The 25,786-nt window shown below is 41.1% G+C and overlaps 2 protein-coding genes and 1 long non-coding RNA gene across 8 annotated transcripts in view; 1 reads left to right on the top strand and 2 right to left on the bottom strand.

Moving 5' to 3' along the window:
- On the top strand, positions 1 to 25,349 carry LOC148427893 (uncharacterized). 2 transcript variants are annotated; one of them, XR_015864885.1, is made up of 5 exons: positions 1 to 135; positions 6,070 to 6,143; positions 15,362 to 15,565; positions 18,094 to 21,067; positions 24,675 to 25,349. It is a non-coding gene; the product is annotated as an uncharacterized LOC148427893 (long non-coding RNA). The 2 variants fall into 2 exon arrangements; XR_015864884.1 differs by lacking the exon at positions 24,675 to 25,349 and having other exon boundaries at positions 18,094 to 22,866.
- galnt6 (UDP-N-acetyl-alpha-D-galactosamine:polypeptide N-acetylgalactosaminyltransferase 6 (GalNAc-T6)) lies at positions 7,763 to 18,349 on the bottom strand. Of its 3 annotated transcripts, XM_088408654.1 has the most exons (11): positions 18,242 to 18,297; positions 17,750 to 18,129; positions 16,776 to 16,948; positions 15,421 to 15,570; positions 14,128 to 14,362; positions 13,909 to 14,026; positions 12,440 to 12,658; positions 10,042 to 10,173; positions 9,851 to 9,952; positions 8,574 to 8,732; positions 7,763 to 8,492 (listed from the first exon to the last, which is right to left on the bottom strand). In XM_088408654.1, exons 2-11 carry the CDS (start codon positions 18,127 to 18,129, stop codon positions 8,379 to 8,381), a joined length of 1,782 nt encoding a protein of 593 aa, XP_088264780.1. In that variant the 5' UTR covers positions 18,242 to 18,297; the 3' UTR covers positions 7,763 to 8,378. The 3 variants fall into 3 exon arrangements, with proteins under 3 accessions (XP_088264780.1, XP_088264778.1, XP_088264779.1); XM_088408652.1 differs by having other exon boundaries at positions 17,750 to 18,349; XM_088408653.1 differs by having other exon boundaries at positions 12,458 to 12,658; positions 17,750 to 18,347.
- LOC148427895 (adenylate cyclase type 6-like) overlaps positions 21,057 to 25,786 on the bottom strand; it is a 44,898-nt gene continuing 40,168 nt past the window's right edge. For all 3 annotated transcript variants that reach the window (XM_088408650.1, XM_088408651.1, XM_088408649.1), the window contains 7 exons: positions 25,082 to 25,257; positions 24,875 to 24,904; positions 24,662 to 24,794; positions 23,929 to 24,192; positions 23,317 to 23,521; positions 23,085 to 23,209; positions 21,057 to 22,541 (listed from right to left, as the gene is read on the bottom strand). In XM_088408650.1, the coding sequence (XP_088264776.1) occupies positions 22,413 to 22,541; positions 23,085 to 23,209; positions 23,317 to 23,521; positions 23,929 to 24,192; positions 24,662 to 24,794; positions 24,875 to 24,904; positions 25,082 to 25,257 (1,062 nt within the window). In that variant the 3' untranslated portion in view covers positions 21,057 to 22,412. The remainder of the gene's footprint in view (positions 22,542 to 23,084; positions 23,210 to 23,316; positions 23,522 to 23,928; positions 24,193 to 24,661; positions 24,795 to 24,874; positions 24,905 to 25,081; positions 25,258 to 25,786) is intronic.

Raw genomic sequence — 25,786 nt, forward strand, 5'->3', positions numbered from 1 at the left:
TTGGAACGCTGTGAATCGGATGAACCGGCAATGAGTTGAAACGCATCAAAAAAAACGGGCGGAATAAAAAAAAAAAAAAAAGGAATAACTTATGGCTTTCGCATTCACACGATAACTTGGGGACAACCGAATGGGGTGAGTTGATATGTTTTTGTAATTTTATGTCATTCATACTCAATTGTCATGTTTGGTTGAGTTTTGTTGTTGTGGGGATTTGTTCATGTTTCTTTTCCACTCGCGTCTCCTTTTATCGTCTGCGTTCTCGTGAGTTTGGTTCGGCCCACCTGTGTGGTGTCACTTTGTCCAGTTTTGCTCCCGGTTCGGTCCTGCCTCATTTCCTTGTTAAAACTTAGGTTTTTGGGCCACATATTTCTCCGTTTTCATGCATTTTTTGGGTCCCCTTCCCTTCCTCCTCCCAACTCAACTCACCATGCCCAGACGTGACACGTATAATGCAGCGTACAATTCCAATAAAGCTCGCCTGCTCTTCGTGGACTTCATAAAACTTTGTGGACAAATAATTTAAAATTATTATTCCGTATTCTAAGTTTTTGCACGTAAAATGATAAGCTTTAATTGCAGAAGCGGGTTTATTGGTGTTTAAATGCTCTGAAAAAATAGCCTGCGTTGCCCAGTAATGCGTAAGACGGGTCCAGTAACTGAAGGCCAAAGCGTGTAATGCACGGACGGCCAATGGAAAAATCTAAGAAAAGAACAGTTCTGAAGAAAACAGAACATTTAATGACGGGCAGATTCATATGTATTTACTTCTGACGAGAGCGAGTTACCAATGTTCCTAATTTGCAGTGACGAAAAAACATACAGTACAGGCAAGATTGGAAACATAAATGGACCAGTTTAATTTGCGCAAAGTAAATTAATTTCACACTGAGCATTCTTTATTACAAGCGCTTCAAAGATAACAACTTTTTCAACCATTTTCTCATGATCAAAGGTTTGCAATTCACATGCATTTATTTATGACGAGAGCAGGTTACCAATGTTCCTAATTTGCAGTGATGAAAAAAACGTACAGTACATTCAGGATCGGAAACATAAATGGACCAGCTTCATTTGCGCAAAGTGAATTAATTTCACACTGAACATTCTTTATTACGAGCGCTTCAAAGATAATTACTTTTTCAACCCTTTTCTCATGATCAAAGGTTTGCAATAGCTAGGTGTGATTACAATTAATTTTAAAAAACGTGCAATGTCTTAGAATGTGTTTGTTTGTAAAATGATTACTTTGTTGAGCCACCAAATAAAGCTAGATGAGCTGCATGCGCCTTTCAGCTGTGAGCTATAAATGACCGTACAGCAGGGGTCACCAACGTGGTGCCCACAGGCACCTGGTAGCCCCCAAAGATCACATGAGTAGCCTTTAGGCCTGTTCTGCAAATGGCTTACAAGAGATAGAATTGGTCATTTTCTATGAAATTTACAAACAATTATACATGTATGACATTTACTTTACTTATTACCCTAGATTTACATAGTAGCCCTTTGTATGACTCAGTACCAAAGAAGTACCTCTCAGTTTAAAAAAATTTGGTGACCTCTGCTACATATTATTTACTATTTAGGGTGAGAAATTATTTTTGGAACAAGGTTAAAAGCTTCAAAAAAGATGGCAAAAATGCTATTTTGTGACACGTAGGAGACCCAAAAGCCAGTTACTAGAATTTTAACTTTTATTTTTTTTTAAATGTACTTTTCGACAATATATTTACAGCTGCCCCCTGCTATTTTGGGGCTAAATGGAATAAGGCCAGTGTGGAGCAAAAATCTACATGACCTGTGGATTGCAAAGCAAATCGAAGAATTCCGATAAATGTCCAAAAAATAACCAATACTTATTTGCCTCTTGAATACTTTTATCATTCATCCATTCTGCTTGTGTGACCAGTAACTACAGTATACCTACAAACTGCTCCAATTAAGTCATGATCATTTGTTAAGTTTTGATTTTCTCATTAGAAATGACAGACTTTTTTTGTTCTTTTTTTCCCTCCAATACTTGAAAAAGGTGATAATTTGGAGTATACCTACTTCTCAATGAACCACTCAGTTATAACTTTCACTCTTCTTGTTACTTATTATAACAATGATACTGTGGACTACGACGTAGTGTTAACTCTTTACTTGCATCGCACAATGTCGTAACAAGCGATACAACGCTACCCGGAGCCTGGGCTAACCGTCATGCGTACCACACCCTACACCACTGGATGTAAAGGGTCATTTCATGCCAAAACTCACACACACACACACACACACACACACACACACACACACACACACACACACACACACACACACACACACACACACACACACACACACACACAACCCTAATTCACAGTAAGCTACCAGTAATATTAGTTGTTTTAGCAGTGAATAATTGTGAATAAGTGAATAAATACAAATATGTACCAGTATTGCTATACTGTATTATTTATATTTTTATTCAACAATTATGTTCAAATATCCGTAGCCTTATAGCAAAGTGACACTGTAGCAGTTTGTTAACCGGTCTATTTTGTTTTGCATTGTTTGTTAGCATTAAAGGGGCAGTGTGTAAGATTTAGACCTTTTTTTTATTAAATAAGATCCCTCCTATTTCGCGGTCTCAGATATCACGGCCTCAGTACCTTGCGTTTCTTTCCAGGAAAAATAAAAAATATTTCAAAATAAAAAATCATTTAAAAAATGTGCAAAAATGTACAAAAATTGAAAAAAGCAAAAAAGTACATTATACAGTACTATATTAATCAAATAACGAAGTAATATTAGTTAATAACTATGTTAAGAATTATTCAAGCGTTAGAGTTTGTGACGTTTTTTATCTTATTTTGAAATGCATGCTTTTCATTTGTCTGGTCGCGTTGCATTTCTGTTTCGTTGCTGTTTTACGTTCTCTGTGCGACTCGTTACGTCGCGGTCTCAGATATCGTGGCCTCAGTACCTTGCGTTACTTTCCAGGAAAAATAAAAAATATTTCAAAATAAAAAATCATTTAAAAAATGTGCAAAAATGTACAAAAATTGAAAAAAGCAAAAAAGTACAATATACAGTACTATATTAATCAAATAACGAAGTAATATTAGTTAATAACTATGTTAAGAATTATTCAAGCGTTAGAGTTTGTGACATTTTTTATCTTATTTTGAAATGCATGCTTTTCATTTGTCGGGTCGCGTTGCATTTCTGTTTCCTTGCTGTTTTACGTTCTCTGTGCGTCATTCGACTCGTTACGGTGACGAAGTGAATGACACGTAAGCTCATATTTATAGTTTATTATCATTTATGATGATAACGCACGCTACTGCCTATGTTAGTAAGCGATGAGTGTTTATTCTGTTGATGTGTTCGTTTGTGTAGAGGTTGCACTTTATAATTAGTAGTTGTTGGTAATTGTTGCTAACCCGCTAACGTCGGCTAAAAATACAGTAAATTCATAGATTAAGTGTTTATATGTTTGTTGACTGACTTTAAGATTGTTGTTGATTTATTATTCAACAGATATTACATGATACACTTTACATGAGCCAAAATAAATGTGAACTTCAACGTGATGACTTGCGTCCTCTTTCACCGGAGTCTTGGTGCAGATAACCAGTCCTGAGAACGCACTCTCAACAAACTAAGTAATATTAGTTATTTAATGAATATACAATAATGTTAATAAGGATAATGTAATGTTAAATAATAGGAGAAAGGAAATAAATTAGGCAAAAAAAAGGATTGTTTATGGTTACTGCGGCTATATTGGGGCGTACATAGAAATCTAGCAACTGATACCCTAATTCGCCGGTTTCAGACTTTGCGGGGGGTTGACAGCCCCCATTAACCGCGAAGTAGGGGGGATCACTCTACATTAAATGATTGTAAATTTAAGAAACTTGCAAATGAATTTCTTCTTAATGACCAACGCTATATTTTACATGTAATCATAGGTTTAGTGATCAATAAATTACATATTACATGGGGGTAGCACTTCTCCGGTGGCAGCCATGTTTGTTCTAGCTACGGACAATAGTTAATGCAGCACTTTCAGCCCCTACTGCTGTTCGTAATGAAAAACGGGCTAAATCTTACACACTATCCCTTTAAGCCAGTGGCGTTACACAAATTTTTTATTTTGGGCCGCATTGTAGTGATAGTTTCTGTCAGAGGGTCGGAATGACTGTGAATTCAAATACAATTTAAGTGTGTTGATCACACATTTACCAAGATTTGATATCAGAAGCCTGCAAAAACTGTTCAAAAGAGATTTGGAGAATAAGAAAATGTTTGTTTTTCTTCCCCCAAATTTTTAAAAGTTAAAGACAACTTTCAATTTGGGTATTTTAGTCAGAAACCTGAAGTCACATCAGCATTTCAAAGGCCACAAAAAGTGAGGTGGCGGGTCGGATCTGGCCCCCGGGCCTTGACTTTGACACCTGTGCTTTAAGCTATGTGGACTGTCCGAAAGCCAAAGTACATGATGTGGTTGTTTGAAAGGGAATTCCTTTTGCTTTAATGTTTATTTAAAAAGTAAATTGCAACTGACTGTTGCTTCTTCTTATCCTTTTTTTGCTAGCTGCCATTTCTTTTTTTCAAAAGAATTTCTCACTATCTGGCAAACTGCTGGCTGTTACGAACTCAGTGGTATTTCCCAGCATATTAGCCTTCTTTTACTGTGTTTCACAAGTAATGCATGTCATGTATGGTAAAAATCCTACCTGTAAACTCTCTAATGTCTTAGCCCTCACCGTAAATTACCAATATGGCTTTTTCTATTATTTGTTTATTTATTTTGTTTTTACAATCCACATCTAATCTAGGGAAATCTGATCAATGGCTGCTTACTTTAATGCCGGAGTGGACCGAACAAATGAAGAGGATGTTCATGATAAGGGATGATCAAGATGATGAAGATGCTAATGTACATATCGACCCAGCATTTGCGACGTTCCATTAAAGAGAAAAAGAAGAGTGCTATTAGGGCTGATGTTGAACTCTCATCAAGCCTTGCGAAACTGGTCAAGAGGTAGCATTCAGTCCAAGCAGGAGAAGATGAAAGACACATGCGTTTCAAATCAATCATCTGAATGAAACAGATGCAGCAGAAAACCAGGAGGACATATGCCGCGTGACCAATGAAGCCATCGACCACCTTTTTTGAGTACTAACATCAAAACACACAAACACAACAGGACCGCGAATTTAGTTAGAGAAGAAACCTGTAATCAGAGGCGAGCATGCGCATCTTTTTCTCCAGTTCAACAGGTTAAAAGGTGAGCAGAAAGTTCTTGACAAAAAACATACATATATCCAGTATATGTATGTTTTTATATATATATATATATATATATATATATATATATATATATATATATATATATATATATATATTATTATATATATATTATATATATATATATATATATATATATATATATATATATATATATATATATATATATATATATATATATATATATATATATATATATATATATATAATCTTCTTTATAGTAAGCGCATCGGGGGAGGGAGTGTTCTAGAGGGGGCTTGGCAGAATATAAATGAGGAGCAATGGGTTTATCCGAATTAGTTTAACTAAAACTAAAAACTTAACGTTCTTGCAATCTCCATTAGTCTCAACATTTTCAGAATATTGAGTCATCGACTCATACGCGCATGGTCCAACATACATCATACCAACGACCTCCTCCGTTCACCTCCTCAAACACCTGGAACCTCTCAGATATCGCTTCTGAATCCATATCTGAACACGAACACGAAAAGTATACACAGCCAGCTGGCCTTGTGTACTTTTCATGTTCGGAGCTTCTACTGTTGTTAATAACATGAAAATTCAGACAGGATCTCACCTCAGCAAAAACGATTATTTTGTCAAACCAAATAGAAATGTTTTTCCGTGCTTTACTTTTTATGTTGCATTTAATTACTTTTTTTATGGCAGAGAAGATTTCATTTGGCATTTTCAAAACGTATTTCACGTATGCACTTTTTATAACCAGTGCCACATCTGGCTCTTCATTTCCTTTTCTTCCAAAGAACTCGGTTTCTAGAAGCATTCCTGAGTGTCTGGACATGGAGTGGAGACCAGGCTGTACAAGATTGCAAGAATGGTAAGATTGTTTGAAATTTGATGCTGTGATGTTTATCCTCCTAGCGCTGAGCGTGTCTTTGAGTGACACCTCATACATACTGTACAGTGTAGTCATTTTTAGCTCACATCTCATCTAGCTTTAATTGGTGGCTCGGCAAATTAATCAATTTTCAAACGAACTAATTCTACCATATGACACGTTTTTCAAAACTCCTACCTTTTACAAAGTTTTGATCATGAGAAAATAATCAGAAAAGTAGTTATTTTTGAAGAGCTTATATTAAAGAATAATCATCGACTCAGCTTGGAATTGATTTGCCGTTTCCGTTGCCATTTCTGTATTTTTTTTCGTCACGACAAATTGGGCACATTGTTAACCCGCTCTCATCAGAGGTAAATACATACTGTATGAATCTGCCCAGGCATCAATAAATGTTCTACTTTCTTCAGATATTTTTCTATTCTTAGATTTCTCCATCCATGGTTAAAAGTTTCAACAAATGTATGGGGTTTTGGCAGGCTGTTGGACAGTGTGACACGTAATTTGGGTGGCGAAAAGCAACACAATAATAGTTCTGGAACCGATTTCTTACAAAGTCATGTCACGAGCTGGATTAAACACGTTTGCTGGCCAGAACACACCCGCAGGCAGTATGTTTGACAGCCCAGATTTAGGGCGTCCAATACAAATGCCGTTCTTGATTTTGGAATGCGGTAGGACTCCGGAGTGCCGAGAACGAACCCACGCCGGCAGGGGGAGAACATGCAAACTCCGCACAAGAAGGCCAGAGCGAGCTGGAATTGAACTCTGCACTCTGAACTATGAGGCGGATATGCTTACCACTGTCACCATATCGCCATGCTCAGCAAACCAAAACTGCAAAATACCTCTCCGCGGAATCAAATTTGGACTGTCAACCTCATATAACAGCAGTAAACTTTGGAACATACTGGCATCAGACATAAAATCCATCTAGAACTTTAAGATGTTCGCCTCCACGACTAAAACCTGGGCAAAAACAAAAACAAAATGCACTCATCTGTGCATCGTACGTTTTGGTTTTTAATTTCTTTTCATCGTCTTTGTTTCGCGGGGTCGTCGTATGCATTCAGCGCTTTGTTTCGTTAAAGCAAAAGTCTACCTTTTTTTCCTCATCAGAGCATTTGTTCAGTCAACGTGCCAAGTGGGACACATATATGCATTCTGTCAGATCAGGTTCCACAAGACCTTCACTCCGGAATGTTCCTTGCCCTGCACAATTGCTCAACGAACATTTAACAGAGCCTCTGAACCGGTTCTTTCACGTTGGGACAGCTGATAGTTGGTATGCTACGAGGATAATGAAGCAAAGGGCTTGTGGATGTCTGAGTGCAAGCGTGTGTCTGCCTGTTTAACAGGAATCTGAGATATAGTATTTACTGTAGATCTTCTTGCCACAGGACGTCTTTTTAAGCTAAATTGCTGAAGATATATTATTGAATTAATCATGTTATTAGAGGACTATCATATCATTGGTGTTTGTGCGTGTGCATGGTTGTACCCCGTGATTGGCTGGCGACCAGTTGGTGTGTACCCCGCCTGCTGGCCAAGACAGCTGAGATAGGCACCAGCAATTCGCGACCCTTGCGAGGACAACAAATCATCAAACCTTTTTATTAGACTCATTGCATAACTTGTTTCATGCCAGTTCTGTATACATCGTATGAACGAGATGAACGATTCGCTGTTACATTGAACTACCTTGAACCTGTTCTTAGACTACTTTCTGTCAAAAAGCAACACCGTAAACCTTCTAACTTACATCTTTGACTTATTTGCTTATTTTGGTGCAAAATGGAAAAAGTCCCCTCTCGGCCTTTCAATCTTGAAGTTCAAATCAAAACACTAAAATGAGAATTGGTGTGGTCTGGCCAAGGTTTTATCAGCTTGTCAATTTATTTGAGTCTTTTGCTTTTTTTTTTTTCTCATCGTCACCACCACCACCTTCTCCTCCATCAGCGGAGGAAGTCTAAAGTGTGAAATTCACATAAAAACAGACACACCGAGCCACTTTGAGACTTGTGCATTGAATGTCAGTACTGCCCACCGCTGATGTTCACCTTCCAGCCTTCTAAACCTGACTTTCCACCTGGATTAGTTTGAAAGCACTGAGTGCCAATCCAAGTGGATCTACACGAGCCTGTCCTGGTCTTGCGTCAAAACCTCGTCCGCCCGGACGGGCTGAATGAATGCTAAAATCGTGGCCAAAGAAAGTCAGCTGAAGCTCCAGTGCTGGTAGTTGTTCCAAGCATTACACCTGTCCATCAGAATGACATCCCCTTCTAGGTGTAAGCATTTCCCACTGATGGGATTCTTCAGTAGGCCCTCCTGAAGATGTAAGAAAGGAAAAGCATTGGCAGGCTGCGACACATCTCTATCCAGGCCCGGACAAAAAGAACTAAAACATACCTGTGTGAAGATCCACTCCTGGTGAGGTGACAACTTGGACCCCCCCCCTTTCAGCGTACATTCCTGTATTTTTACCGGATTAGGATTGGGTGCCGCCTCTAGACACAACTCCTTGGCAATGTTATGACGGAGCTCGTTGGTGGATGTGTACTCAAAGTACTAGAAAAGAACATAGCCGGAGTTTAGATGTTCTCCCCGTGACCGCGTGTGCTTGTGTGCGAGTGTGTGTGTGTGTGTGTGTGTGTGTGTGTGTGTGTGTGCGTGTGTGTGTGTGTGTGTGTGTGTGTGTGCGCGCGAGTACAAGCTTGAAGAATATTTCTTCTGTGCTTCTCAATTTGAGACTTGATGGATTTCTAGGTCTTTTGTTTTTCATTATGTTCATTAGTTGATTTGTTGTATTTATCTTTTGTATGACAGTTTTTACACTTATAGTTGTTTGAAAGTTTGTATGTCACCTGAACCTATGGCTCAACCAAACTATTGCCATCAGTCGTCAGAAAATTTTGAATCTTGAATATAAACAAAAACACTACTGAAGGGATTTTAAGGCTCTGGCCAAGTACTGTTTTTAAAATAATTTTGAATTCCAAGATGGTCAAAATGGCTGTTTAGGCCCATGGACCTGTTGCACTTTCTGATGGTTAGTTTTATAGCCTAGATTGGGAGTAAAAGCTGAGCTTGATTTTCGAAATAAGTGGTTCTCAAAAGGGGGTACAAGTACCCCTGGGAGTACTTGAAGGAACTCCAGGGGGTACTCAAGATTTTAAATAAAACATACAAACAAATATTTAAATATTATAAATTATAAATATATAAAATATAAATATTATAAATATTATAATTATTGAATTAATGTTTCAGGAAAATACAAGTTCATTAAAGAAACTTTAGGTTAACCAGATTCTCCCCCATACTAGAATAGTTGTCACTTTTTAGTCTTATTTAGTTTTAGTCTCAAAGGAATATTTAAGCATCAATTAGCCTTCCTCATTTGTTATTAAAATGCACATAGCCTCTAAAGACAATTTTATTGTTTTTAACAGATTACGTTTAATTGTACCGTGAATCTTTTGGGTAAAAAAACGTTTTGACGGTGTGAATTTTTTATTGCATTAACTATAGAGTAGACAATTATAATATATTTTAGAAGATTGACAGTTTGGAAGCATATCACTTATCAGAATTTGATTTTTACCTTTTTAAATTGAAATCAGGCAAGTACCAGACATTGGTGGTACTATGGTGGTGTACTGTGTGCGGGTGTCTTAGTGCTGTACCTGGTTCCCTCCCTGGTTGTGACAAGTGTACATGATAACAGGTTTGCCGGCTGCGTTCTTATCACCAACGTCCAGGCACGTTTTAGATCCGGCATTCTTTATCTGGAAGCAAACAAAAGAGGGAGAAGTGTTACGTAACACACGACCTGAAGAAACATCCATCTGGACTGATAATGACAAACCCAACTTACAGCCCCGTATTTTACTGGCACTAGGTCAGGAATGAACACTTCTGGGTAGACGTTGCTCAGGTACCAAGAAAAATTCTTGCAGTGTAAGTTCTCTCTCAGTTTCAGACGCTCGGAGATGTCTCCGTATGAATGCTACAACCACAAACACTGTTTGAATCCAACAATTTCATTTCAGTTCAATTTTGTTTCGATCGTGGCAATTCACAAGAGAAGTGACCTCAAGTCACTTCACATATTATGGATCTGAAAAACATTTCCAATGTTTCACTTAGCTATTTGTCGTTTTATAGCTGTTTTCGTAAATGCATGAAATTTAAATGTTTCTTCAAGATTCTACCCAAAAGACCCCATAACAAGAACATAAAGGTTTTCTTTATGAAATCTTTGAAAGTTAAAAACAAACTACATTTAAAAAAATATAAGGCAATTCTTACAATCTTACAGTCTTGTTTCTAAGGGCTACAGAAACTTCTTTTGACCAATCAAAGGTGGATTTGGGCATTCCAATCCCCCGCTGCAGAAGCTTGCTGTTGGGACATGGAATGTCATCTTTCTGGCAGGGAAGCAGCCTGAGCTGGGGCGTGAAGCGGATAAGTTCAGACTAAATATAGTCAAACGCTCCTCCACACACAGCTTGGGCTCTAGCACCAGTGCCGGAGTGCGCTGGAGAGCGCTTCCCCCGAAGACTCCCCTTTTTCTGCTGGGGGACTTCAATGCTCAAGTTGTCAAAGACAGTGAGACCTGGATGTACATGATTGGGCAGACCCCCCCACCCCCCCTGATTCTGAGCGGTGCTTTGTTGTAGGGCTGGCCTGGCTGACATGCCTCCGCAACATCGCGCTGACATCAGGGGCCGTGCCCCTGGATTGGCAGACCAAGATGCTTGTCCCTTTTTTAAGAAGGGGGACCAAAGGGTGTATTCCAACGATAGAGGGATCATTCTACTCAGTGTCCCTGGTAAGGTCTATTCAGGGTTGTTGGAGAGGAGGGTCCGTCAGGAGGTTGAACCTTGGATTAAGCAGGAGCAGTGTGGTTTTGCAGTGTGGAAAGTTCTGTGGGGAGTGCTTCGGTTTGCAGCCAAGTGACCGGGATGAAGATGAGCACCTCCAGATCTAAGACCGTAGTCCTCAGTCAAAAAAGGGTGGAGTGCCCTCTCTGGGTCGGAGATGAGGACCTGCCTCAAATGAAGAAGTTTAAGTATCTTGGGGTCTTGTTCATGAGTGAGCGATGCAGCCTTTGGTGTGCTGCGAACTCCGTAACGGTCTGTCGCGGTGAAGAAAGAGCTGAGCCGAAAGGCAAAGCACTCTCTCCGCAGTCAGGCTACGTTCCTGCCCTCACCTGTGGTCACGAGCCGTGGGTCATGACCGAAAGAACGAGATTCTGGATACGAGCGGCCGAATTGAGTTTCGTCCGCAGGGTGTCCGGGCTCTCCCTTAGAGATAGAGTGAGAAGGTCAGTCATTCGGGAGGGACTCATCGTCGAGCTGCTTCTCCTCCGCCTTGAAAGGAGCCAGTTTGAAGTGGCTCAGGCATCTTAGAATGCCTCCAAGACGCCTTTCTGGTGATGTGTTACGGGCGTATCCCACTGGGAGGAGGCCTAGGACACATTGGAGAGACTATGTCTCTAGGCTGGCCTGGGAGTGCCTGGGGATCCTCCTGGACCTTTTTTGCAAATGCTGGGATTACTCGCCAAAGACATTCATACATCTTTTTTATTCATACTATTTAAAAATATATTATTTTAGGGTTGTGATTCTTGGTTGTAAATTGTAGATTTTAGAGAGCAAAATGTGAAAAAAATTTGTGTCCGCTGCCATCAGACATTACAATAACATTTTAGGCTGCAACCACGCCACTTCAGAGATGGACACGTGTCTCTAAGGCCAGGTCCAAGTCAAATCTCATGTCTTTGACCCACAAGTCCAAGGCTTTAGGTTAAAAGTCCAAGTCACATCTCAAGTTCCTGACCCAGAGTTTGAGTTAACACTCATGGCTATTATTTTGACAGAGCCAGTCACACCATCAAGATCGGTGATGTTCACAAGTCCCAAAAGAAGAATTTTTTAAATTTCAGTTTATGTAGAATGTTTTCTGGCTGTAATACTCAAAGGCTCAGTTGAGGCAACTATTTTCTCTCAGGAGATTCACCTTTTTTCCAGGTTTTTTTTTTCAGTTCAAATTTTTTACGTGTGGAATGTTGCTCTTTATGCTTTGCTGTGTCTGTCCTGCTGGGGTTTGTCACACAAGTCTTTTTGCTAACAGAAATGAAGGTGAACATCTGCCCCGAATACCAAACGCTCCTTTGACTAATGAGAAGGATCCAGTTGACTCGACTCAAGCTGTGGAGATTACCATGACAACCATGTTCATTATATGGAACAGGCCTAGAAGCTGCTCACACATGAAGAAAGTGTCACCTCACTGGCCATGTTGCTGGCCCTCATGTTGCGACGATAGAAAAGCACTTTGTAGTCATCCATCCAGACCTCGGCCAGCCGCACTTGGTTGCGAGTGATGACCTCGGTGCCTTTGGGGAAAGTGTGTGGACTTTTGGTGCGGAAGACATGGCCCACCACCGAACAAGGAAGGATCTCCATCTGACCGCCGCACTGCCACACCTGGGCAAGAGAAGGAATACATCAAACACAGCTGAAGGCCAAGGATGCGCTAGGACATCCTTTGACATTGACATTTTGGGCAAAAAGGGGCACGGCTGAGGCCTTATATCTTTAGAACTATGGGGTCAGTCCTCACAAATGAATCGAATCATAGGTTGATTCACTGAGTGATGCTTGAAAGCCATTCCTAACTTCAAGCGCAATGAAGGTAAGAAATAAGATGGTGACGGTGCCATCTAATGTTTCGGGCTAGGAGAAAGCAACAAGAGTATTAGAGTCTAAAGTGTAATTGCTGCCACTGCAAACATTGCTAAAGCCTTCATTTTGCCAAATGACATTGTGTGCGTAACGTAAACGAGAAACATACAACATGAGTACAAAAAAAAACAAGTCCTTCCAGATTTATATATAATGTGGAACATGACAGTGTTCACTTTTTCCATTCTATTTTGTAGTACTCTAGTCAAAATTATGTTAAAAGTAAAAATGCATACATTTTTTTTATAATTAAAATGTTAGCACACTTTGCCATCACCAATGAAGTGAAATTTATGTTGTATGACATGAGTCCATTTTATGCCACTGTTGCAGTACTTGTGAAAAATCTTTATTGATATATTTTAGGGAACAATTGAGAAATTATTTTTCACGAGAAATGTAGTTAAGGTTGACTGATCCACAAGGTCAATTCAAGGTAAATGTATTGAGTAAAAAATTGAAGTTACTGAATTTGCACCAATCTTCTAAATCAGGGGTGGGCAACTGCAGCTCTCGAGGGCCGGTGTCCTGCATGTTTTCCAGGTTTCTCTCCCTAACACACCTGATTTAAACCATTAGCTCATCAACAAGCTCTGCTGGAGCTTGAGAATAATCCTAATCATTTGATTCAGGTGTGTTTGAGAGAGAAAACAGGAAAACATGCAGGACACCGGCCCCCGAGGCCTGGAGTTGCCCACCCCTGTTCTAAATGGTCGACCTTATAGTTGCTGAGGGTTGAAAGGAAGGCAGCCACACCCTTCGGGCTGAAAATGTCAAAATTCGGTAGCCTGTAGCTCCCGATCACCTACTCGGCATCGCACTTTTACAAGTACACCAACTTTTACGCAAATCAAAATGGGTTTGGTTAAACGCAGCCTGGGGATTTGGCATCAAATGTGGAGACTAATTTGTAAAGCGTTGGTGACATAATTGTTGAATTCTTCCTGCGTGAGGTTATGCTCGTTGAAAGAAAATGGGGACCAAAGACTGACCCGGAAAGACATTTCCAAATTCTCTCCACCCCAAATCTCCATCTGGTCGTCATATGTTCCGATGTGTTCGAAGTAGCGCTTCGATATGGAAAAGAGACCTCCGGCAAACGTGGGTGTTCTGTAATGTTCACAGGTAAATAAGGCAATCTTTCTTGAGCTCAATCGCAGCGATATGCAGATGACAATAACACTTCATTCGTTTCCTTGTCCTTTGCTTACTTGACAGGATAGGTTTCATTGTTGCGCAATTCAAAGATTTTGGCGGGGATGGACTCCCAGATAAATGTCAAGGCCCAATCGAAGGACCCTCTGTTGCTGTAGCGCTGATTGGCCACGGGCTTTTTGAACTTGAACGTGTTGAGGTCGATGGTGACGATGCGGGGACTGACCACCGCTCTCGGCTCCTCCGCGATGCGGCTCATTAGCGGCTCCAGCCAACCGTGGAAGCATTCACCTAAAAGCACACAAAATCCAACTTTTGTTTGTCACATCTAGCTTGAAAGACGATAGGATGTGGCAAAATGCTCGCTGCCTCAGATAAATACAATTGGGTGGGTTTGTTTAGCTGCTGATTGGGATAGGCTCCAGCATGCCTGTGACCCCCCTGGGGATAAGTGGTCAAGATAGATTCATGGCTAATTTCGTAATCCACAAATGCATTTTTTTGTTAAGTCGGAATGCCGGGTTTAGACTTACCCAAGCACATGGAATGTATTACTGTAAGGATTTTTGACAAGCGCCCCTTTAAGGAAAAGTTGAAAAGACACAGACAGTAGACACACACAAAAAGATTTTTGCCCTTTTTTATGTACACTACCCATTTTGCTATTTTGGCACAGTGAAAGACATCTTGAAGCCGTTCTCAAAATATCTCGTGCGATGTTCGTCAATGAATGGTCAATGAATCCCTGGCTTCTCGATGGCACTCGATGTCGCCGTGGTTTCGTCCATCTCATCTTGACCTCTAGTCCAGTCTTTTTTTTTGCGTTACCGCTTTCCAACTTCGAAAAATGTAACTAACCTATTTTAACAAGGTAGAGGAGCGGAAAGACACTTGTGTTAGGCAGAGGCGTAGACAGAAATTTTTCAGCGGGGTTGCCAGCGTAATATAAAACTTCAGTGAGATGTTGCATCCGCATTTCTTCATCATACCACACACAGCAAAACAGATTATTTTAAAATGCATCGCCCGCAGTCCACCTCTCGACCGCGTAGCTATTGTTGGTTGCCCACGTGACATTGCATTGAAGAAAAACAAGCAAACAAAAAAAACCTCAGACAAATAAACGTGAAAAAAAAGAAGGTCGCACTTGCCCATCGGGTTGCTTTGCCCCACGGTTTTAGCAAGTACATGTACAATATCAATGAATGCATGCTGCGCCTGCGAATGTGTGCCTGGTTTTGGACACGGCCTCTTCTAACGACTGCTAGTAACTACATTCATTGTTCGCAGGGAAAACGTGCCCGCAACATGGTTTTCAGAGTGTGTGCCGGTGCTACTGAAGTGCTTACAATGCGCATCAAGGAAAGTCAGCACTTGGCCTTGCGCGACGCTGGCGCCGAGCAGCCGGGCTGCGACCAGTCCCTTCCTCTCCTTCTGCCTCATCACACGGACAATCTTCAGCTCTTTGACAAATTCCTCCAGTTGGCTCTGCAGGTACACTTGGGGAAGGCACATGGTTTGCATTAGAAACACTTCAAAAATGTATTGAGAGATTGAAAAGTAATGGCATGTTTTGATTTGGTTATAAATGATTTCTCGATATCTTCTTTTCAATGTTAACAATGTTATTGCGTGTGAATTTTAAGTTGGTGGGGGGGGTTGAGCTGGCACAGGATTGTGGCTCTGCTCATTTTTAATGTCATTTACACTGACTTGTAAAACATGTATGAGCTGTAAAAATTCAGACATTAACACACACTAGGCGGGGGAAAAAATACAAGAAATGAATAATATTAAAGTGTTTTGAAATAGAATTTCGATCACCCTTTAGGACAGGGGTGGGAATCTCCAGCCCTCGGGGGCCGGTGTCCTGCATGTTTTCCAGTTTTCTCTCCCTAACACACCTGATTAGCTCATCAACAAGCTCTGCTGGAGCTTGAGAATAATCCTAATCATTTGATTCAGGTGTGTTTGAGAGAGAAAACAGGAAAACATGCAGGACACCGGCCCCCGAAGCCTGGAGTTGCCCACCCCTGCTTTTGTAGGACGTGTCCAGAAATAATACAGCAATTCTCATTTTCCTGATGCTATGGAATACATGCCCGTTTCATCAAACACAAAGCTATTATTCTGACGCCTGAATGGCAACGTGGCTACAAATGTTCCTTTGGACCTTGTGCAATCCAGTGGATGAGTGTCTAATTGTTTTGCACTACATGCCACTAGCAAAGATAGATGAACAGAGATAGGGAACAAATCACCGTTATGGGTCATTGAAATAAAATTGTGGAACAGTTGGTTTACAAGTTTTGAAAATTTTTGTGGGTTAGTTCGAGTTGGAGTTAGTTAGTTGGAGTTGAAAAAAAATGGCATCGTTGTTTTGAAACGGGCCAGTCGGCAAACTGCAATGCTATATATGTTCTCATGCATTCCGTAACGTTAATAATAGACTGACAGTCTCTCAAAAGCAAACTAACTGGTTACCATCCATTGTGTTGGGTGTGGTGACACTGATGAACAGAATTTTTCAGTGACAGAGATAGGTAAGCCAATGGATTGTCAACTTCGCCAGTGACAGAACACAGCTAACAGCCAGCGAGGTAGTCTACGTGTGTCTATTTCTATTTTCATTTTGAAAAACAAACAAACCAAAAACCCCCCCCCAAAAAACAGTGCACACAATTGTCATTTTCTGGTCTACCACCTTCAGTGCTGGCATCGTCCACCAGGATGATTTCTTTGAGCATGAAGGCGGGTGACGTGTGCATGACGCTGTACACAGTCCTGAGCAGCGTGGACCAGGCCTCGTTGTGGAACACAATAATCACACTGGTGTCAGGCAGTGGAGGGCAGCGGAGGAACTTCTGGGCCAAGCACCTGAATGTGTGTGGCCATGTTAACAATTGATCCAATGTAATTACAAATATCTGAATGGATAGCAATATGGAAGCTAATTAAGCTGTGACTAAATGTTTGCGGTGGCTGAACGTTACCACTGAAACAGCTTGCGTGTTAACATTTGATTGATTCCAATCAGAAATGGTAGCAAGAACATATGAAACTGAAATCCTTGTCGAATTTCTCATCAATCTGCCTGTAGACACTGGTTGGACTCGGGTTTTGATCTCGCTGTATGTCGGGATTCCGACTGATAGCATTTTAGCAACTTCGGTGTTGTTACAGTTGTATCTGAATCTTTTTTTCAACCCACATTCGAATGACTTCAACATTACGCCACTTCTACAGGAAATTCCATTTCAAATGAGATGTGTTTGTATTTTTATAGCAAGTCTTGGTAGCAGGTGTCACAATTCCAATAAGTCCGATACCAGCCTCGTTTTTTAGGTATCAGGTCCTCGCGGATGCTGCGGGTACCAGCAACCGCTAATTAAACCAAAGAAAATCCGGCATTGAGGATGATATCATCGTTTGTGTCAGAAAGGAGTTTTATTCACAGTGGTTTTCCGTTACGTTCAATGACATTTAAAAAAAAAACAAAAAAACTTTTAACTATCGAAGCGCAATATCTGCGAGTACTCCGAGTAACTATTCCAATTGGTTTCGATCTGAAAAAAGGTGGTATCAAATATCTCTTGCTATGTTGGTGAGCAGCTGCACTTGTCAATAATTGATGAGCCTGTGGAGAGCCACAAGGGTTGTAAAAAAGCGATAGCTTACTCTGGAGGCCGAGTGTCTTCGCCGAGGCTCCGGCTGAGCGAGATACGGTCACTGGCGAACAAATTGAAGCAATGCTTGGTCATGCCCTCCTCTTTCTCCTTGGCTTCCTCGGGAGACAGATTGGCTTTTTCAAAGCCCTCCCCATTTTCGCCGGGCGCCTTGGGGTCCCGAGGCGGTCTCTCCAGGCGAGGCTTAAGCTCAGCCTCGCTATAGAAACCGAGGAGGCAAGCGATGCCCTCGGTGGCCTCCGTCTGACCCGGAACGGGTATCTGGAATCCCAGATTTTTGGCGGCCTCTCGGACCAGGACCATCATCTTGTCTTTCCTCTGCACTTGTTCCCACAGCCAGGGTTCGGCGGCGATCGAGGCGTTTGGGTCCATCTGGAGAAAGACCAGCGCCACCATGAAGATAGCCCCCCCGAGGACGGCCAGTTTCAGGAGGGCCACGCGGCGCCGGGGCACCAGACGCATGTTACAGCCTGAATCAGCCTACCGGGCCTGGATGTGGAGTGTGACTGTGTAAAGTGATTTGAGGAAGTGGTGACAAATGAGTCATCATTTGCTCAACCGGCTCCCTTCAGGTGTGACAGCAGCAGCGGGGTGGCTTTACAGCACACCTACCCAGAGCCCACGTGACAGCAAGTGGTCTGGCTTAAGCTCACTCCCACGCAGCATCGGCGCTCCCCGCCTCCCAGCCAAGCGTGGCTTTTTCTCCTTCACCCCGCCGAGCTTTCAGGCAAAATTGTTTCCTGGATTGTCGTAGCAGGATCTAAATGCTGCGATGGTGCCCGTCTAAAGTGAACAAGAAACTCTCTCTTGCTCTGGGACATCATTTATTTACTCGTGTCATTCAAAGGGGCCGGTGACCAGTTTTGAATAACAGATTACAATCTTCAGGAAAGGCTTTAAAAACTCCTAATGGCCGAATAAAGTAGGTAGTGGTAGGTTCAAATAGTTTATCTATCTTTTCTTTACCACGCGTCCTTATTGGAGCGGCAGACAATATTTTATTTTATTTTGTATTTAAACTGTGAGTAGGTAACGCTCGGAAATCAAATGACAAGGGTTCTTGGGACTAGTCCTATTGGATGTGTTTGCTATAAGTTGATATGCCAAAAAAAAACCCCAAAAATCACGAGTAAAAACCATGTACAAAGTACTAAAATAGATTGAAGGTGTTTTCAGTGTTGCTATACCATAAATTCATGTACTATTTCAATTGAGAGTTGATAGAATGCTAAAATGCTAGCCTTGATATCCTAACAGTGATTCTCAACTTGTGGGTTGAGACCCCAAAATAAGCAATAGAAAATGCTCCGAGTTGTCACAAGATATACTCTGTGCAGCTCAGCCTTTGGGCTAACTGATGGCGTAGCCAGCAATATGCTTTTGGCTAAATATCAAACTCATTTTAAACTGCAATCAAAAAGAAAACATATTGTACGGAGACAATTTTGAAACAAACAAAAATAAGCTTTGTGGATCTTCTATTCAGTGAGTCACGACTGCAAGGATAAGAAGATGTGGGTGTTTTGAAAACCACTGTCCCAATAGATAGAAAGGTCTAAATACATTTGAGTAAAGAAAATACTAAAATGTGTATGCAAAAATCATGATGACTAAAAGTGGGACGCTTTAGTGCAGTCGAATGTTTAAAATGATCAAAGAAAGTGACGTGATTAGCTGTGGCAGAAAAGTGGTTAGCACGCCTCACAAAGCGGATATGGTGGGTTTGCTTCTGGCTCCAGTCCTCCTACGTGGAGTTTGCATGTTCTCCCTTTTCCTGTGTTGGTTTGTGGTTTCCTCCCACATTCCAAGACCTGCAATGAAGGTGAATTGAATGCTCTAAATCAGTGCTTCTCAAATGGGGGTACAGGTACCGCCGGGGGTACTTGGAGGAACAAACAAACTTGCAAAAATCCTTTTAAAATAATTATCAAAGCGATGAAAGGTTTTAGGACTATATGGGTTCGTAAAACACATTTTGTGTTCAGGAGGTTATTCAGTGTCTTTACTGTATTTTTAAAACCCAGATTCTACTCCATACTAGAATGATTTGACCCAACTGGTCATTTCTGCTGTGATCTCATAAGGTGAACTTTTTTGTGGACAAATATTTATTAATGATTTATTTTTGTGAACACATCTCTACCGCGATCTCAGACGGAGACACTAAACGTTGAAGTTTTTTGGGGGGGACAAATATTCATTATTAATGATGTATTTTGTGAACACATCTCTCACGTCATCTCAAAAGATGATGCTTTATGTTTAACATATTTTAATGGACAAATATTTATTTATAATTGTTTCTTTTTGAGAACAGGTCTGACACTTTATGTTGGTTACTTTTTATGTAAAAACATTCATCAATAATAGTTATTTCTTTGCGATAACAGATCTCTTCTAAGATCCCAAAGAGGACACTGTCGTGACAGTCAAGACAATAAATGTATTCGAGAGATTAACATGGATTCTACCGCTAAATATAGCTTGAAACTGTAAAACGATCCTATATCCCGTTACCATATTGCCAATTATCCATCGGTAATATGGTGATTTTTTATTCATGAATATATTCATCTGTTTGTGCTTTTGAAAGCACATTTTAGTGCTCAGAAGTTAAAGGAACATTAAGAAAGGACTGCGTTTTTTTTTTTTGAGGGGGACGATTCATTCTCATTTCTATTAAGGATTGACTTGCAATTTACAGTCTGTGCTTTGGCGCTTTCTGCCATTATTAGTATCATTAAATACTTGTATCCATCAATTATCAATTATAAATTATAACACAATTCTATTAGTATTTACAGAACTCCTGTCTATCAGTTTCACTGATTTAAAGTGTTGGTCCAAAATTTGAGAGTTAGCGTATGTCAAATGGCAACTGTGTTTCACACTAGATTGGACTCTTGGTTCATACCTGTTGAGCTGAAGGAGTGAAGATGTTATCGGATATAAAACAAGCCAAAGACTGACCTTACAAATCCGCTGTTTTGTTATGCACATCACTTTGTCGACTTTGCATAGCGATCTAGTTACATGGGGCTTAGTCACAAGGGATTAGCAGGAATTTATGAGGCTTAATTATTGTTCATGTTGGAGTGATGTGAGAACTTTGCCACTGACCGGAGAGAAATGCATTATTCATGTGCAGCAATTACATCTTCTCCATTGCACAGCCATCCTGAAACTGCAGATGGATATAGTTGGGGAAAAGGAGAAAAAGATGGCGTTCTCAAGTTACCGAATCTGAGTCATAGTCAAATGAGAGCAATTTCAAATTAGTGGGAGCCACACACAGCATGTTAAAGAAGCGGTAGGACAATTTGCTTTTATTTTGTAAAATAGATACAACATTTGTGCTATAGAAGTGCATCACGAGACAAAAAAGCAACACACAATTAAGGCATGAAGAATCATTTGCTGCTGTCCTATCCAAAAAATGACTGAGAGGTATCTTGTTGACTTTTCAGGCAAATGGTGTCACCTTTTAAGGCAGAAATATTTTGGACATCTAAAGAAAACTCGCTTCCTAAATACTGCAGTGCATGTACAGCACAAATCCTGTACACAGAATCCTCAAGTGGCACATGCCTTTCAGTGGTCATTTCACGTTTGTTTTGAATTACATTCCAAGTGTGATAAAAACAAGCATGTTTGAAAAATTGGTCCACCACAACCGGTTCACATTAAGGCAAAGAAAAAAAAAAAAACTTCTGCTATACACGCTCTGTCCTAAATTTCTTCAAAAATATACTTTGTTTAATTTGACTTTTTTTTTGTTGTTGTTGTTTGGAATGACATTGATATCAAAATTGATATGATCCTGTCACAATCACCAGAAATCTGGAGATGAATGCAAACCGCACAATGAGAAAGCATGATCGCATATAGAAAAACGTCACAGTGAAAAGTTACAGTATGCTTCTTTGTAGGAACGCTTCAGAGGTCAGTCAAGTCACTCGCACACATGCGCGCACGCACGCGTACATACACGCAAAGTCAGGTGTATTGTTTGCGCTCTTTATCTGTTGTGATTTAGTCCACCTGAAGGTGTGTGTGTGTGTGTGTGTGTGTGTGTGCGTGTGTGTGTGTGTGTGTGTGCATGTGTGTGTCGTAGCGATTAGACCACACAGACCTGATTATATTTGTGTACTTGGGACAGTCTAGCCTCAGTGTTGTTCTTTGGTTGTGTTCTTCTTTCACAATATATATTGTATGTATTTATAGTCTATGAAGATGTGTGTGTGTGTGTCATAGCGATTAGACCACACAGACCTGATTATATTTGTGTACTTGGGACAGTCTAGCCCCAGTGTTGTTTTTTGGTTGTGTTCTTCTTTCATAATATATACTGTATGTATGTATAGTCTATCCTTTGTATCGTACTGTACATCACAAAAAACACCTACAGGCCACAAGTCATTTACAGTAATCCACAGGAAAACCAATAATTTAAGAGCCCATAGAAAATACTTGCACAGCTAATAGGAATCAAGCTCTCTTCTCCCAAGGCAAATAAATGGGCTTTGTGCTTGCTTGTGCAACAAAAAAAAAAGACAAAAATTAAACAAGCCTTAAAACACCACCAACACGACACTGCTGCGTGTGCGACACTGAGCGCATTAGTCATCTCCGTGATTTCGTTTCGCGATCCAAGGTTAAGTACCGGGGGGGCCACTGATCAGGAAGTAAGTGGTCATTTCGCCTTTGCCCTTCACTTTGACCAGTCCCCTGCAGTCCAGCTGGTAGCCGTTGTTGGCCAGTACATGGTATAGATCTGTGGTCACCTAGGAAAAGATGTGCAACAGCAAAAATCGCGTAAATACTTATTAGTTATAGTCCCTAAATCCGCAGCTCTCAATCGGTGGTGCGTGTACCCCTTCGGCTATGTTAAGGCAGTCCAAGGGCTTGTAAAATATATTTGTTAAGTACAGTACTGTGATTGGCTGGCAACTATTTCAGGGTGTAGCCAATCTCCTGTCCAAAGACAGATGGGTGAGGCTCCGGCATGCCCGCAACCTTTGTGAGGGTAAGCTGTCAAGATCATGAATGTAAAAGTATCATCTGTGCAAAAATATGGATTAAATTATGTCAAGCTTTCACAAATATGAACTGGGAGCCCTTGACGACTTTTCAATTATTCCTAAGGAAAAAGAAAAGCAACACGCAACATTGAATGACATTTAATTGCTTATGTGCTATTGACGTTTTTTCATGTAAAAATCATCTTACCAAGAGAGACTTTTTCAAAGTGGTATTAACATCACATTCCATTCCTCCGGCGTTTGTACATTTCATGCTTCTTGTATCTTCAAGTGTTGAGGAGTTACCTGAATGTAGTTTGGTACGCCGGTGCTGTCCATTCGACTAGCCACGTTGACAGTGTTTCCCCAGATATCGTACTGAGGCTTCCTGGCTCCGATCACCCCTGCCACCACCGGTCCCATGTTCAGCCCTGAGGAGCACAAGTCATGAATTTGACATACAATTCAATAAACAACTGACAAAATGTTTTGCAAAACAAACAGCAAAGCCGAGATGAAGTGTCAACACAGATCTTACCGATTTTCATCTGGAAATTGTTGAAAGAGTGCTTGTTGATATATTTCATCTGTTCCCTGAGCCTCATGGCGTAGTCAGCCAGCGCCAGGATGTGCGAGTGACCATCTCGGTCATAGCTGGACACGTTGAGGCCGGAGGCGGCCATGTAAGTGGAACCGATGGTTTTGATTTTCTCCAGCTGACGGAACCTCTCCTCACTGATGATCTGGGGAAAGGTGATGAGATGAGACCGCGCAAAGTGCAGAGAAGACAGCTTTGTACGGTTCAATCAATCCAGACCCAGTTGCCCCAAAAAGCGCAATAGTATTCTTCAAATGGACTTAAAGGGGCTGTATTGCGGTACTTCAAACTTTCCTCAGGTGATTGTAAGTATGTTTATGATTATACCTCACCTTTGGCACGACGGCGATTCCATTTCTTATGGAATACGCATTATATTGGTGGCTATATTTCTAATCTGGCTCTCATAACGCCTGCCTCTCACTCTGCAGCCGCAACGCCCCTTTCACGATGTCATCCCAGTGCACCCATGACGGCTAGGGGAACGTGGGCATGCGTTTGGTCTGCATGGGTGCAGACCGTACAAACAAACAGTCAAATACAGCGGTTCACCTCATCAAAATCGGCGATGATCTCGTTGAGCAGACGGAGACACTCAACGCCCTCGTTGTTGCCCTCGAGCTCCACGTAAAACTCAGAGAAATTACAGATGGAGGCAAACATGACGGCCACACACTCGCACGACTGGTAATACAGCTCGTCGTTGAGTCGCTCGCGAGCCAAGAAGTGGGCGGCGACGTCTACAGGCAGGATGTTGTGGAGCAAGCGGCGGTTGTACGCCTGCAGCTCCTCCATCTCCTCTTTCTCCTCTGTAGCCTGGACGGTCAAAATAGACTCATTACTTTTTTCAACCCTCGTGGATGACAACGCAATGTACAAAAACAGCAAACGGAGAGAGAGAGAAATCCAACTTTGGCTTTGATTGACTGAGATCTTGTGGTCTTACAAGGCAGAAACCAAAACAAAACAGAAAAACGTGACCAAGAGCATTTAAGATGCAGCAACGCACTGGGAGCAAGAGTTTCCCCATTCTTGGTCTTATTCAAGAGAATTTCTGTTGCAATAACAATTTGTGGTAAAACTGGTTGAACAAACGTGCCATCTTTGAGGTCATTAGAAAAAGGGCGGATTTGAGAGAAATTAGGATTCTGCCCAATGCCAGCGATATAAGTGTTGAATGGTCCTATCAGGAGTCTTTTACTTAAGAATTTAGCATGAAGAATTTAGCATTGTGAATGGATTTCCTTTGCCACCGCCGATGATGATTCATTCATTCGAAATTTACCTGCACTTTCCAGAGGAAATCGAGACGTGCGGTGGACTCCACCTGCCGGCTGTGCAAGTACAGTGCCAGGACAAAGATGGTCAGGATGACCGGGGTGGTGATCTTCAGCGGAACTTTGGTCACACTCTCCAGGCTGAGGCAAAACCACCAGTTCATCGTGAGTCAAGAGGGACATGAAACTAAAAAAAATAAAAACAATGAAAATCAACATACCATTGCTCTGCCGTTGTGTTGAAAGCAAGCCTGTAAGAAAACACATAATACGGGATCAGCTTTATTGTCATGGCACTGAAAAACAAAACAAAAAACAAAACACTGGCAAGCTGCTGTATGCCCCCAAAGGATCACTTTAAACGTGAATTCAGGTATTGTTGTTTTAGGTTTACATTACGATAAAAATAACCGATGGCGCTGATTTACATTGTGTTGGCTTCAAGCAGCAGGTCGGCATTGTCGAACAGAACCACTCGAGGCCACTCAACCAGCAGGAGGAAGATAACCTGGATAGTCAGCATGAGCGCTAACTTCCCGATGCTGCTGATGTGGAGGAACACCGAGCTGACCAGCAGGGTCAGCAGGACACTGTAGCTGAAATACTGCAGTAGGATGACCGGTAAGAGGCGCAAACATGCAATTCACAATAAAACCGCAGAAGCTGGCTCGAGAAAAGTGGACTCTTCTCATTGATTTCAACTTTAATTGTCAGAGGTGGGTTCATCAGTCCGTCACTGACAGAAGCCAGTTTAACTGATGAATTAAAAAAAAAAATATCAAAACAATGCAGGACGAAGCACCGACAGAAATCAAAATATGCAAAGGAACATAGAAATCAGGAAGTGGGCAAATACATTTTCAAAGCACTGTATCTATTGTCTTGTTGATATCATCTACAGTGCGTCCGGAAAGTGCCGATAGTCACAGCGCTTCTTTTGTGTGCGTGTGTGTCTCACAGTCTCATTCTGAACTGTATAAAGAAAATGATCTCTTGCCTCAAAATTCTCCACAAAATATCGTATCGTTATGAGAATGTGAAAAAAGACACATTTAATTGATCAAAAATAGAAAACTACGACGACACATTTTCATTACAAGTATTCAAAGCCTTTGCCATGAAGATCAAAATTG

This window comes from Hippichthys cyanospilos, chromosome 2 (assembly GCF_059441005.1).
Source record: "Hippichthys cyanospilos isolate Australia breed blue-spotted pipefish chromosome 2, RoL_Hcya_1.0, whole genome shotgun sequence".
NCBI lineage: Eukaryota > Metazoa > Chordata > Actinopteri > Syngnathiformes > Syngnathidae > Hippichthys > Hippichthys cyanospilos.